Consider the following 16,028-nt stretch of genomic DNA (forward strand, 5'->3'; position numbering starts at 1 on the left):
TTTGTTACTAAACTTGGTAACTGAGTTAATCGTTTAATAAAATTATGACTTTCATTTTTTTTAAAAAAAGGTAAAATAGTAATTAAAAAAATTATTTAATTGTAAAAATGTTAAAATTTTACTTTGTATAAATTACTTATTTTCAAAAGTCCTTGTTGACTATTATTCAAAAATTGTAATAATAATAAAGGAATATTGAAGCTTATGACACAATTATATATACATGGAAACAATTATGATTGGTCAATTAAAATATTATTTCAATATTTCATTTTTTTTTTCTTAGTTTAGTCACTCTACCATAAAAACAGTAATAAAATATAATATAAATGAATTTTTTATTAATAGATAAAAAAAAATATATATATTTCTAACTTATTCCTTTAAATTAAAGCCGAAAAATCCACTGAATATGAAATTTTTAGTTGGATATTTGTGCTCATATAAAAAATTCTAATTATCTAATATATTTTATTTATTTTATTTTTTTTGAGAAAAAGTCAATTATAATATTTAAGTATGATTATTTTTTGAACAATTAAAGTCATGTCACGTCTACACAATTATTTAATAAAAACGCATCATTTTTTTGAAGCACGTGTAAAATTAGTTTTGGTTTAGTTAATAGAGTAATTATAATAAGAATAGGCTTAGGATTAAAAACTATCTTAAAAGATTAATTCTAATATGAATAGAAATAGGATTAGAAAACTATGTTAAAAGAGTAATTCTAATATGAATAGAAATAGGATTTATCTATACCTATAAATACATAATACATGCCAAGACTAAAACACAACTGAGTTTTTAGCTACGTAGAAGAGAGATCCTATATATTTTATTGAAGCAATGGATGATAATGTAATCCCTTTTGATGAGATCGCATTTGATCCAAATTCAAATGATGATATTGATTGGAATGAATTGAATAACTACTTAGAGAAGAAAAAACAAGAAGAAGAAGAAGAAGAACAACAACAACTTAATTTACTACGTGAAGAGACTCAAATATCATTAACTTCAACAATTATTCAAGATAATAATAACAGAATACTAGATCATATTCCTGACCAATTCATTGAAACTGATCAGGATCGTGATCATCATAATTTGGTGAGTGGTACTTCTTTGGGTGATCAAATAAACAATCATTTAAAAATCATGCCGTCCATGTTAATTTTAAATGAGAGTACATCGTCATCATCAGTTACAAATACAAACACCTACCACAATTTCTATACATCTCAACCAGTATCTGAAGTTGCCCAACATTATTATTTGAACTACAATAGTGAGAGTAGTTGGGACGAAAGTATAAACAAGCAAGAAGCACAAATTGAAATGAACACCCATACATTAATTCCCATTCTCAATCACACTCTTGTTCCGACTACTGCAAATCAAGAACAAGAAGTTCCTTCTTCTTTAGAAATTCTTAACCAAAACTCAACTTCTAAAAATGGTCGTTGGACTGCAGATGAACACATGTAAGTAATAATACATATAAAATACCATATTATAACATACTTTTAATATTTTATTTATTTATTATTGAGATTATATTATTTGTTTGATTGCTACTAATAATAATAATAATAATAATAATAATGTTTACATATGAATGATTTTATTATTTTTGCAGAATTTTTCTAAATGGGTTGAATAAGTTCGGTTCTGGTAATTGGGCAGAAATATCTACTTTATTTGGTGGTACAAGAACTCCGATCCAAATAGCTACTCATGCTCAAAAATATTTTAATAAAATGGCCAAACAAAAAAAGCTACAAGGACAACCTCCAGCTGAGAATGAAACGAAGAAATTGAATAAGAGCATAAACGATATCATTTTAACTGAAGATGGCACAATTTCAGCACCAGATGATCTATTGCCATCTATATCAAAATGTCAAGAAATCCTAAAATAATAACTACGTAGATTAAATTTTAATATTTTTATTAGTTTTTTTCATAAATATATACTTTTTATGTATTTTTTCACAGTTTTAAATTTTTTATTTACCTATCTATTACTCATGTTCCTTCTTTATATTATTCTCTGAGGTTGTTGCTCTCTTACCTAGTAATTAGGGGTGTTCACAAAGTATCCGATCCAATCTAATCCGCACGATCCAATCCAATTCAATCCGCAAAATGCGGATATCCGCACTTGTGCGGATTGGATTGGATTAAAAAATCTAAAATCTGCACTTGTGCGGATTGGATGTTGTTTGACCTCAAAAGGTAACTGATCCAATCTAATTCGCACTTAATTATATATATTTTTAAAAAAATTCTAATATGTGATATATATTAATTAAAAAAACACACAAATTTCTAATTTCTTAATCTTTTTTAGTAATATATTGAGTTGGTGCATTTTATTTATTTTATAATAAAAAACACAAGAAAAAGAGACACATACACATAAAGTTTAAATATATATATACTAGCTTATTTATTTTAGTAATTAGATACATATATATTTTAGTGTAAATCTAAATATAAGTATATATATATTGATATATATGTATATTGATTTAATTTGTATATAAACAAAGATGAAAATAGATTATTATTGGAGATTAAGAAACAATAGTCTTTTTTTTTTAATTTTTTTTCTATGAAATATTAAATAATTTATTATTAAAAAAATAACCGATCCAATCTACACTATTGCGGATTGGATTGGATTAGATTTAAACTCTTATGCGGATCGGATTGGATCCAAAATATGAAATCCGCACTTAGTGCGGATTGGATGTTGTTTGACCAAAAAAGTGCGGATTGAATCGGATGAACACCCCTACTAGTAATATATCGTATTCAGACAATGTCTCTTCGTCTTCTTCAAATTTAATATGTTGTTTGACAGTTAGGGAGAATGAGTGTGAACCATTAGTATTAGTAAAATGTTAAAGTACACTAATGGTGTCGAGCACTCTTGTAATGTGTAATATTGTTATTAGTGCAATTCAATATCGGGTCTCACATATTTTACTTTAATAAACATTATAGAGAACCGATAATTAATTATAAGGTGTCACCACATAGTGATGCTAAATATTTTGATGCTCCATGGCAATGCTCTTAAAATTAATGGAGTTGTTTGGATTTTAAGTTTTGAATTAATGGCCGATTAAATAATATTTTATTTTGGTGCAATTCATTGTTTTAAATATATTTTATTAATTATTTTAAGTTTTAATAATTATTTTTGTACGAGGATGTATGTATATATTAACATTATATATTTTAAAATAAATAAAATATACTAAGTTTTTTAAAAAATAAAATTTTAATTATTTATTTTACAGAAGTTGATGTATGGTAATAGTGCAATAGTTTTAAACTTTAATAATGTATTTTAAAAAATTTTAGTATAGAATGTAATTAGGAGTGTTCTTATCATATATAAAAAAATATCTAATATTTAACTATGATTATTTTTTTCATTAAAAAATAATTAATTTTTTTTTTTAAAAAAAAGACACGTACTTGTACACAATTATTTAAAAGCGCATAGTTTTGTTGTGTACACAATTAAATTGAAAAATTATTGTTTATAATAATAATAAAAAAAATTAAACATTCTTGCAAAATAAATAATTAAATTGAAAAAGTATATGTTACGTGCAGAATATCTTAATCCCTTTAAAATTCTCATCATTTAAATTTTTTTTCTCAAAAAAAATAAAAATATCTTAATTATCTTTTTAATTATGATTTTACATTCAAATAATTAAGATTTATACTAATCCGTTTAGAATTAGAATTCCCAATTTAAATGATCATTTACGTGCATATATAAAAAGGGTGTGAGAGTAGAGAGTCTAATTAATTAAGAAGCTAATCATAATCATAATTAAGTATAGGTCATTAATATACCAACACAACATAATTAATCCATGGCTGAAAAGCTTATTGGAACTACAGTGAGGGCTCCTGCATACAATATTTCCAACTGGTTTAGCACTAATAATCCTAACCCTAATCCTAATCAATCGCGTAATAATCTTTCTTCTTCTGCTTCAAACTCTGATAGACGAGATCGAAATCAAGATCATAATAACGTTGTTATTAATGATCATAATCGTAATAATTTAACAACAACAAAGAAAGGTCAAAATGATGTTTGGGTGAATATTAAACGCGGTTTGCTGGTATGTACGTACTTATAATTAAATTAATTTTTTACTAATTTATGTAAATAGTAAGAGTTAATTATATTAATAGAATTTTTATTAATTAATTTACAGGTAAATTTAGAGATAAGTAGTGAACTTGAAACAAAGATAGGAGAAATCACTAAACAAATACTCATCAATAACAAATCATCATCACCGGAGGAGGGGACAATAAGGTTGTGCAGTTGCGGAGGAGCAAAGGTCATCAGCAATTTTTGCAAGAATTGTGTGTTGAGTCAAATTTCAAACTGTCTTCGAAACAATGGTTACAATGCTGCCATTTGCAAATCTATCTCTCGATCTTCACACCAGTTTTCTTTAGGTAAATAAATATAATTAAAATAGAGTAATTTGCGACGTAATACTTAAATTTAACTCTAGGTTAATAATACTCAAGTTATATTTCTGTAACTTTCATCTGTACCTGTCAAATAAGTGTCAAGTCAATCTCTTCTTTTATCGATATATTTAAATTAATTTTTATAAAAAAATAAATATATAATTGACTTGACATTTAAAGGTGAGGTAAGTTATAAAAATATAGTTTATGTTGCAAATTACTTTAATTAATAATATTAAATATTACTTAATTTTATAATAATATTTGAATTATTATTAATAATAATTTAATTTATAGGAGGGGAACATAAGTTTATCGATGTGGTAGAAGAGAATAAAAATATAAATCAAGATGTTCGAGTAATAATAGAGGTGAATTTGAGGAGCGAGTTCGAATTGGGTACTAAAGTGAGTAGTGAAGAATACAAGGAACTTGTACAACTTATTCCAGAATTATACATTGGCAAAGCAGAGAGATTAAAAATGGTTATAAACGTAATGTGTTTTGCAGCTGAGAAGTGTATAGAACAGAAAAAGATGCACTTGGCCCCGTGGAGGACGTACTCTTACATGTGCGACAAGTGGCTCGGGCCCTACAAGAGAGACACCTCATCCTCATTCTTGCCTGATATCAATGCTCTATTACTTTCAAAAAATAATAATATTAAGACGAACAACAACACGAGGATTCGTCAAAGGATGATCTCCATGCTTACTATGGAATTGCTCGAGTTGCAACTCAACAATAATAAAAACATTAATTGTAGTAATGATAAACCATTAGATTGATAAATTTCGTACATAATTATTATTTCTTAGTTACTCTTTAGCCTATCTTCTTAGCAAGATAGGATAGATGTACTTTTCTCTTATAGATTAACTTCCTTTTTCCTAATTAATATTCTTTGATTTAGATTTTTTTTTTAATTTTCTTATATTTATTTTTATTAATTTTGTAAAATTTTAAGTTTTATTTTGGAATTTGTAACGAGAGGTAACTTATACATTAACGAAAAATATTTTATTTTTTTTAACAAGATTTATTTATTATATTTATTTTTTCGCGGTAGAAGAAAATAGTGCAATTTTTAAGACTGTGATAAGATCTCTTTCTTTCTTTTTTCAGAATTTATGATACTTTTTTCTTTTAGAAATATATATGTAAGCATCTAAATTTAAAAATAATTATAATATTTAGTTTGGTGATAACATTTACAAAAAATTTAGTATAAAATTATGCAGTTTTATTTATATTGTAGTTAATTATTATGTAAAAAAATTTAATAATAGTAAAATATTTAAGTAGTTAATTTTATTACAATTAACTATTTATTAAAAATATTCATAATTATATTAAATTTTCATTTACATTAATTTTACAGAAATTAAAAAAAACCACCCAAATTAGAGTAAATATTGGCTATCAAATATCAATAGGCCAAATTGCAGAATGAAGATTGCCTATCAAAGCCGAATAGGTCCAAATGATAGACTGAAAATTATGCTAAAATTTATAATCAATCGAAAATAATCGCATACAGACACGGAAAACTTATGGAACAAAAAAGAAGATAATCGAAAAATCTTGGAACACTATAATGGTGTCGGCCGAAGGGCTCCAACGGTCAAATTAGTAAATTTGTGAACAATGTAATAATGTGAAGAATATTGAATGACTGGACTAAGTTATCACCTATTTTAAGTGCGAAATAAGTATAATTTCATAGACAATAAATTGTAAGTGAGAAGGATTGTGATGACTGAGATTAAATCATTGAGAGCTTAAAATATTAACGTATGACTTGACTATATTGTTTTGGACTTATTGAATTTACTTTTATCTTTTATGATCGTATCATTAGATTTTTTTTTGAATAAATCAAAAGAAAAATTATTAATAACAACTAACTATAATAATAATAGCTTACAATAATAGCTTACAATCTAATTAGAACATCTCTTCCATTAAATACACAATGATTAGAATTATAAAAATAAACCAAATATTCAGTCACTTAATTCCTGTTTGATAAAAAAAAATTAAAAAATTCAGATTGGGCCTGAGCCCAATTTTGACCTCTACAGCTATCAAAGCCCAATAGGCCCAAATCAGATGGCTAAACCCCTTCCTTCCGTCTTCTTCACTGTCTATCAAAAACCCTAACTCGAGCTCGGATCACGCGCTGCCATGGCCAACAGACGGTGTCTCCACACTCTGGCCCGCCACTCTTCAGCTTTCTTCTCCAAAAACCATTCTTCCCTTCATTACCTCACCATTCCCACACAGCAACCGCTTCAAACCATCTCCACCAAATTCTCATTGCTTTCAACCAATCCATGCTCTGCTCGGCGCGATCAATGGTCTCAGACTTGCCATTTCTCATCGAAAACCGGCAATGAAGACACCGAAGACGAAAACGATGATGACGATGAAGAAGATTACGAGAGTACCGATGACGAAGGAGTCTCGGGGCCGAGCACTGGTGTGAAAAGAGAGTATACGCCAGAAGAGAAGGAAGCTGAGGCTGCTGCTATTGGTTACAAGGTCGTTGGACCGCTTGAGAGGTCCGATCGAGTTTTCAAGCCTTACGAACCTGTTTTCGCCGTTGTTGAGGTTCAATCTGGTCTCTCTTTGCTAATATTTTTGTAATAAAGTCTGTGGTTGGGAGCTGTTAAATTAGGTTTAACGATTGAATGTGGTTTGTGTAGATTGGTTCGCACCAGTTCAAGGTCAGCAATGGAGACTGCATTTTCACTGAAAGATTGAAATTTTGTGACATTAACGAGAAGGTAATTATACAATTATCTTTTTCTGATTCTATGCATAAATTGTATATTTGATATACATATGTGATGATTGTTTTAAATGAAATTGCTTTCAATGTCAAATTATTATCAATGGGTAGAGTGTTCTACTTTGTTATGTAAGTTACCATTTCTCTTTTAAAGATTTAAGTTTTCAATTCTGCAAAGGTGAGAGGAAGAAATATTTATGTATTTGGGTTGTATTTTAGAATTGTGTATGGCATTTAGGATTGTGAATTTGTGATACAGTTTGACTGTGAAGTTGATTTGGACTAGAAGATGATGTTCTCTTTCTAATCACCTTGTCTAGATACTTACACCCGTTATTTTGATCATCTAGAGATAGATCATGGTTTCTTTTTTATGGTTCTTTGTTTACTTTTATGTTTAACTAAACTGCAGCTGTTCTCTGGGAATTCTAGATGAAGTGTTGGTATTAATGAGTTCAATAAGGATGTAGAACTATATCATTGATTGTAAATTCGCGACCTATGTGTTTTTTCATCTATTCCGAAGTCCAATGCAGCTCAAACTACCGAAACTTACTGTTAATGTCCTTGTCTCATTTCTGTTAGTGTTGGCCTTTTCTTTAAATCTGTCCTTGTTTTGTTCTATTTACCTTTAAATTCTCGCGGTGTTGATACTTTATAGTGTGATATCTTATAGGGTTATGTTAATTACTCTCCCTTTTATGTTGCAGATCATTTTGAATAAGGTTTTGATGCTGGGATCTAGTACGCAGACAATAATTGGTAGGCCCATAGTGCCAGATGCAAATGTTCATGCAATTGTTGAAGAACATGTAAGTGTCACCGTCTTTGTCTTCTCTGTTAAAACAACTTCATTCTCACTGATATTTTTTCAAATTTGAAAATAAAATCACCTGTGTTTCTATCTAGAGATCATACAAATCATCCTGTTTTATCTGAGAAACATCTTTCAATTCGAAAACACTAGTATGTAAAATTTTGTTGGATGAGAAATAGAGGAGCATTGGAATATGATTTAAACATGGTATTCTCCAATTGCATTGGAAATTTGGAATATGATCATAAGGTGTGTAAAATGTAAGTTTCCTTAATGATTTATGTATACATATATATATATATATATAAAAAAAAAAATTCTGATTGGAGAGTTTAAAGGTAATATGTTATCTTCTAAGGAGGATCCTACATATGTTTTTTTGGAATTTTCATATTATTGTGACAGTTGATTCCTTATTCCATTCGGATTTGCAATTTATTTAAATTTTATTTTCTCTTTCATTCAGGCATTGGATGCGAAAGTACTTATCTTTAAGAAAAAGAGGAGAAAGAACTATCGTCGAACCAAAGGACATCGCCAGGTACATTAGAAGCCAAAGATAGTCGGTGCAGTTAATTAAGTAATGAGCTGTTCTTGAATCATTTATCGTCTATTTTTGCAGGAACTGACTAAATTGAGGATAATCGACGTTCAAGGAATTGAGAAACCCGAAATCATAGAAGAGCCAAAGACTCCAAAACCACCCGGTAAGAAGCAAGAAAAGGTTGCAGTTACTGCATAGACAAACTTTTCTCATAGGCTATTTTGGCATTAGTGGCATTTTTAAGGCTACTTTTTCTTGAACCACATGATCATACATGTTATAGCAGAAGATCTTTCCATGGAATATTGTTGAGGTAGATGTCATATGGGGAATCAGTTTGCTTCTGTAATTCATATTTTTGCCTTTTTGTAATTTAGAAGTTAAAAAAAAAAAAAGAAGAAAATTATCAAAAGCATTCTGCTGAATGAATAAGTTTTGTTCCCAATTGGGATGAGTTCTTTAGTGGGGTCTTGAAGAAACTTAAAAAATCACCGGCCTTTTCTCTTATATGATTAGAATTAAGCCTTAAAAAGCACTTGTTTCATTATTTTTCATTGGTCTATTTGTGACCATTCTAATGAAATGTTTGGTTAAAGGCATAAAGCCAATAATGTGACATTATTGCCTAAAGAGTCAAATGGACTTTCAGTGCAGTGTGCAGCAACACCCCAAGTTTTATTAAATTAATTGTTTTTGTTAGTGCTCAAATTGGAACCAATCTTTCTTTGATTTTCTTTTTCAAATTGGTTTTTGGGTTATACTTTGAAAGTGGTATATATATATAATGGATGAACCCCTTTGAGAAGAGTATGATTTTTTTGCTACATTCATTCATTACTTCTTTGCTCTCAACTAAAATCTTTCTGAAAAAGCAAAAGAGGAAGCTTTTTCTTTCTTGGGTCTTAAAAAAGCCTATCAATTTTTTTTTTTCTAAGTTAATATTGAAACATTTTGGATAAAGATAGATCATTTGGATGGATAGAAACAAGTCCCATCTGAATTTACCCCACCAAACCAAATTTCATTATGCTCATTTTGTACATATAATTGTAAAGGTTGACTCAAAAAGACTTGATTAGATTAGGATTAAGTCTTTCCCTTTCGGCCACTATATATGTATATGTATATTAAGTATTGCTCTTTTTGGGTATTGAGTGTTGCCAACCTTATTGGCTCAAATTAAGCCCTACCATTCCCTTATTGAGCAATTTGGCATAATAAATAATACATATAGGGCTCGTTTGGAACGCCGTATTAGGTCGTATTGTATTGTATTGTATTATATTAAATTGTATTTTATGCAATATTTTTATGTAAAACTATATGTGGTAATAACTTTTATGGAGACCTAAATATATAATATTTTAGTATAAATTAAAGTTTAATATAGTATTATATAAAAATATGATATATAATCCAATTCAATATAATACAATACAATACAATACGACCTAATACGGCGTTCCAAACGAGCCCATAAGATTTTATTATAGACACAATGGATGCATGACACCTATGCTATTACATCTTCAAGATTTTATATGTATATATCAATTCAATACACCAAACCAAATATAATTTAGGTTTTGCTTTGAATAGTTCTCTTTCATAATTGGAAATAGTCAAAAGTTTCTAAGCATTATCAAGCAACCAAAGCATTACCCATGTGCTCTAAAAACATAACTTTTTTTTTCTTTCTCTTTCTACAAAATAATTATAAAAAATAACAAAAAAAAAAATTCTCTCTTGGAGGATTATTACACTAAAAAAATTTATATTGTCATTAGTTACTAAAAAATTATAATCATTCAATAATAAATGGCAACAATATTGAAATTACACTTACACAAAATATGTTTTTTTTTTTACTCATTAACACAACATGTGTTTTCTGAAATTATTTAAAATATACTAATAATATCTATATTGTTGAGAAATTGACAGTAGAAAATAAATAAATAAGATTACATAATATCATAGGATATATTAGGATCTATCTTGCTATGTCATCATCATATTCTCATGCATGAATTAATTTGCTTCTATTTCACTATAATGAATGGATTGAATTAAATTGGATCATAGAATAATAAACATCATATAATGCTTGTGACACACCTGTAATTTGTTTGTTGACCCCATCACATCTATTTTTTATTTATCTATTATTATTATAAAGTTTTACGTTTATAATCCGCATAAATTAAATGATTTTTTTAATGACATAAATATTCAATATTTATAAAGCCGCAATTTTTGTTCAGTTTCATTTTATTTTAAATGTACTAAAAACATATTTAGATATAACTCATATTACATATTTTCGTCAAAACTCAATGATTTAGCATCTGAATTTTACGTATGTCACATTTAAGATATTATAGTCGAAACTTGAAGAAAATTACACTTTTACTATACTAAGTGTTTATACTACTAAAAAATTATTAAATTTATGTCAATTTATAAACTCAAAACTTTACATACTTAACCTTTATTATTATTACAAAGAAAAAAGAAAGAAGAAGAATAGAAGTCTAATCTAAATACTATAATGTATAAACACAAAGTGGTTTTTTAGTGGACTCTCTTTATTTGCCACCTCTCAGTCTCTCATCAACAGAGTTTAAATTTACTTTGGCTTTTTTCTAAAACCACTTTGTGTGCTTCCACTTCCCACTTTCATTTTTTTTAATTTTAATTTTAATTTTTAATATATATTTTATTTATATGATTATTAATGTTAATGGAATTCTTTGTCATAATTAAATAGTTTTCTCCACTTTGATCATCTCTCTATTTTCACACAAACCAACCCTTGATTATATTATAATTAGTATTAATAAATCTCCATTAACAACATCAACAACAACAATAATACTACTTTTATATTAAATTATTATAAAGAAATATATATATATGTATAAAAAGTGTGTTCAATTTTCTTTACTCAAGTTTAACCTAATACATATAAGTCATAATTAATAACAGAAGAAGCCTTCCCTTTCTTTTTAACCACACAACTTTTTACTTACATTTTTTTTTTTGTTATATTTAATTATTTATTTTTATATATATTCTAATCTAAAGTCTAGAAAAACGGTGGCCACTAAATAATAAATATTATTGGAGTTGAATTTTGAAATAAAAATGATATTATTCTCCTCAATGCATTACAGATAAGTTGATGACGTGGCAGTTCTATATTAATTTTTTTGTGTGATAATTAAGAAATGGTAATAGTAATCTTACATTGCTTTTGAGAAGAACCCTTTAAGCTTATTGATTATTTTTAATTACTATTATTATTATTATGAAAAAAAGGTATGGTTATCTATTTCATGTAATGGCAATGCATGAAAAATTATTAGTTGGTTCAGTAATTTCTATGTGGGTTGCTACGTAGATTTTAGTTACAATTTAAGTTATTTTGTTAGTTGCTATGAGGGAATTTATGTAGAATTCTGTAAAAATACGAAAAATAACTATTTTGAAGTGTAAAAATGAAAAAACCCTTAAGATATATATAGCTTTCAGGTCAGAGTTTGAACTAAGGCGAACTAGGTCCATGACTAAAGCCCACCCAGCCCAAGTGCCAAAAAAAAAATATTTTTCCTTTAAAAATACTACATTCTTTTAAATAAAAAGCCAATAATTTTTATTTTTTAAAGACCCATTTAATTTCAAGGCTAATCTTGATAGCTTTTCAATATGATCTCATTAATTTTCATGGATAAAAGGTTAGTTTATTTTGAAAGCTTGTTCATATATGTACATTGTTATTATGTTATTTAATTTTTCAAATTAATAATAATTAATTAGTTGCATCAAAAAATGAGTTATGAAAGACTATATTATAATGATGAATTATAAGAGTATTTCTCCTAATTATTTAGAATCAAATTTAGTAGCTTTAAGTAGTGTCTCTTATTATTACTATTATTTAGTCATAAAAATTAATATATTTATATATCTTTTAGAGCATATACATCCATACACAATATTTTATATATATTATAGAAGATTGATTGTCATAATTTTAATAAATACACAATCAAAAATAATTATGAAGTTTTGATATAAAAAAGAGTGTACAATTTTTAGGTGTCTCTAACATTACTAATAATAATATGATGTGGTTTATAAATTAATGGGTTTCTCAATCATTAATTCACCAAAAGATTTTGTGAATATATATGGGACACACACACACTCTCTCTACTAAAACATCATCACAAGGTGATTTCATCTCTCTTCTTTCCTTAAACACCAAGATATATATTTATATAATGTGCTTAGCTATGTATGCATTATTTTTTCTTTTTTCTTGTTTATTATATTATTTTTTCTTTTTTCTTGTTTATTATATTATTTATCCATTATTTATTATGAGGCATATTTTTTTCTTTTTGGGTTACATCATATATATATATAGTTGTACTATATAATTTTTTAACTTTTAGTTTCAATAAAACTTGTGATTAAAAGTAAAAAGAATTATGACTAATTATAAATCATTATTCATATGTTGTAATTAAAAAGTCCATAAATAAAGGTATTAGTCACAAAAATTATAATTTGTTATGACCAGGGGCGGAAGCACTTTAAAGGGTGGGATGGCCCTGGGCCCCTAGAAATTTTGAAGATGATGAATTTATAGTTATTTTTTAATTAACTATTATAAACATATATATATATATATATTTGGATATATAATAAAATGAGATTATATATACACACATATATTTAGCAACTTAATTACTACCTTTGAATGTGATGAAAGTATATTTATGGAAATATAGTTAAGATAAATACTAATATTTCTTTATTTAAATATAATTACAAAATAAGTTTTTTCATTTTTTTTTTATAATTATGGACATTGTACATATTTAAAACCACTCGTAAATTTTTAAAAAAATCTTAAATATTCTACAATACTAAAAATAAAGTTTAAACAACTCATGATTACCACACATATAAGAGAAAAAAATATGAGTACAACAAAATATTTTAATTTTTTTTTATCCAAATTATTTTTCATGATTACGTAGGTTGTATTTATTTAGAATCATCTATAAATTCTTACAACAATTTGAATTGTTTACCGTTTTAAAAATAAGGTTAAAAAAATTTGTTGCACACTTGATTATTTTTTTTAATTTGTTTGGTAAGTAATTGTTTGAATTTTATTCTTCGGCACTATAAATTATTCAGAATTTTTTAAAAATTTACAAGTAGTACGAGAAAACTACAAAGTACGCGATCATGAAAAAAAAAATGGACTAAAAACTTTCTTATATGTCAAAACGAATTTTTTAGCTAGGGATGCACTATAAATTTTTTCAAATAGAAATTAATAGTTGGCCCCCCTAGTAATTAGGTCCTGGCTCCGCCCCTGGTTATGACTAAATGTGTTTTTAGTCATAATACTTATTGTGATTAAAACTAAATTAGCCACAATTTTTATCTAAATATTATATTTTAGTCACAAGTAACTTTTTGTTGTGACTAAAAGTCACATTTAGTCACAAAAAATTTATGTTGTTACTAAAAAATTATCACTAAAAATAATTATTTTTTATAGTGTTGTGTGATTCATAAAACATTATTTTTGTCAAATATAATTTTAATTTTTTTGAAGCATTATTGTCAAATGTAATACTATCATATTACATATAATATTAATTTGCTCTGCAAAAAAGTGTATTTATATCATAATACTTAAGAATAGTAAGACTTATATATATATTTTTTTTTGTTTATTAGTGATCCTTTTTATAATAAAATTATTAAGCACAAACATAAATAATTCTATTAAACCAATACTACTTCTACTTTAATTAAGTATATGATTTTTTTAAGGTATATCGTTAGTTAATCGTAAGATAATATGTCTAGAAGTACTATAGACACCTCTGGTGTCCAATAACAATACTCAAAACAAAATCTTATTACATCCAATCTTGAACAAGTATGTATATATTGTTGGGATTCGACAAACTCAATTCTTGCACCAACTCAACACACTCCTTAAATGTTCAAGGTCCAAACTAACTTATATATTCAATCAAACAATTCACAATCTCAGTTTCACACATACATATTCAAATTCAATCTTTAAACATAAACTAAATTGACCAACCTTGAAAGATTTAATTTGCATACAAACCAATTAGGATTAACAATTCAAACATTTTAGGAACCACTTGCTTAAGTTAGTTAGGGTTGTTAGGATTGTTTGTTATGTTAATCAGTTTGTTAAATACTGGAGCCAATTCAGTTGTAAGTTAGTTATGCAACTAACAATTCTTGATCATTTAGGGCTATATAAGCTCAGCCCTTCTTTGTAAAATGATGCAGAGAATTCATAATAGAAAATTAGCTCTGGAAGAATTTTCATGTAAACTTCTTTATGGAGATCCCCATGAAGAAAATCATTGTTGATGTCTAATTGGTGTACGTTCCAGTTATTCATGGCTGCAAGAGCTAAAAAAATTTTAAGAGTGTTAAACTTAGCAAAGACAAAGGGAATCTCCTTCCCGATCCTACACCATTTCGAAGCCTTATTGGCAAATTAATATACCTCACCATCACAAGACCCGATATCACTTATGCGGTCAATCACCTTAGTCAATTCTTGACTTGTCCTCGCATTCCACACCTCCAAGCTGCTCACCGCATCTTGCAATACTTAAAAACAACACCTGGACAAGGGCTATTTTTTCCCTCAAACACAACACCATCAGTTTCTGCTTATGCTGAAACTAGTTTATCCCCCTCAAATGTTCAAATCTCTTTCTTTTCTGACGCTGATTGGGGGACTTGTCAAGACACAAGAAGGTCCATTTCTAGTTATTGCCTTTTTCTTGGCAACTCCCTTGTGTCGTGGAAATCAAAAAAACAACAAACCGTCTCTCGTTCTTCGGCCGAAGCCGAATATCGAGCCATGGCTAACGCAACCTCCGAACTCACATGGATCCTCGCTCTCCTCAAAGACTTTGGCATCAACCATTCCACCCCGGCTTTGCTCTATTGCGACAACACTGCTGCCATTCACATTAGTGAAAACCCGGTCTATCATGAACGCACTAAGCACGTGGAAATTGACTGCCCCTTCATTCGAGAAAAGGTCCAACAAGGCTCCATCAAACTACTCCATGTTTCATCTCAAAACAACCTTGCTGACATATTTACCAAAGCTCTATTGCCTACCCCTTTCTCCAATATTGTATCCAAGATGGGTTTAATAAACATATACACTCCATCTTGAGGGGGGCTTTTAGGAACCACTTGCTTAAGTTAGTTAGGGTTGTTAGGATTGTTTGTTATGTTAATCAGTTTGTTAAATA

At 27.6% G+C, this 16,028-nt stretch overlaps 2 protein-coding genes across 2 annotated transcripts in view; one reads left to right on the forward strand and one right to left on the reverse strand.

The window, feature by feature from the left end:
- LOC115697878 (protein LOL2) overlaps positions 1-16,028 on the reverse strand; it is a 54,936-nt gene that overhangs the window by 5,369 nt on the left and 33,539 nt on the right. The gene's annotated exons all lie outside the window — the stretch shown is intronic.
- On the forward strand, positions 6,644-9,309 carry LOC115697974 (large ribosomal subunit protein bL21m). The gene is made up of 5 exons (XM_030625150.2): positions 6,644-7,137; positions 7,233-7,313; positions 8,029-8,130; positions 8,602-8,676; positions 8,758-9,309. The coding sequence occupies exons 1-5, from the start codon at positions 6,712-6,714 to the stop codon at positions 8,875-8,877; spliced, it is 804 nt and encodes a 267-aa protein (XP_030481010.1). The 5' UTR covers positions 6,644-6,711; the 3' UTR covers positions 8,878-9,309.

The sequence above is a fragment of the Cannabis sativa genome, chromosome 7 (genome assembly GCF_029168945.1).
Source record: "Cannabis sativa cultivar Pink pepper isolate KNU-18-1 chromosome 7, ASM2916894v1, whole genome shotgun sequence".
Lineage (NCBI taxonomy): Eukaryota > Viridiplantae > Streptophyta > Magnoliopsida > Rosales > Cannabaceae > Cannabis > Cannabis sativa.

Coding starts and splice junctions, on each gene's coding strand:
- LOC115697974 (XM_030625150.2), top strand. CDS start 6,712: ATGGCCAACAGACGGTGTCTCCACACTCTGGCCCGCCACTCTTCAGCT. Junction 7,138..7,232: donor CTGTTTTCGCCGTTGTTGAG/GTTCAATCTGGT, acceptor TGGTTTGTGTAG/ATTGGTTCGCACCAGTTCAA. Junction 7,314..8,028: donor TTTGTGACATTAACGAGAAG/GTAATTATACAA, acceptor TTTATGTTGCAG/ATCATTTTGAATAAGGTTTT.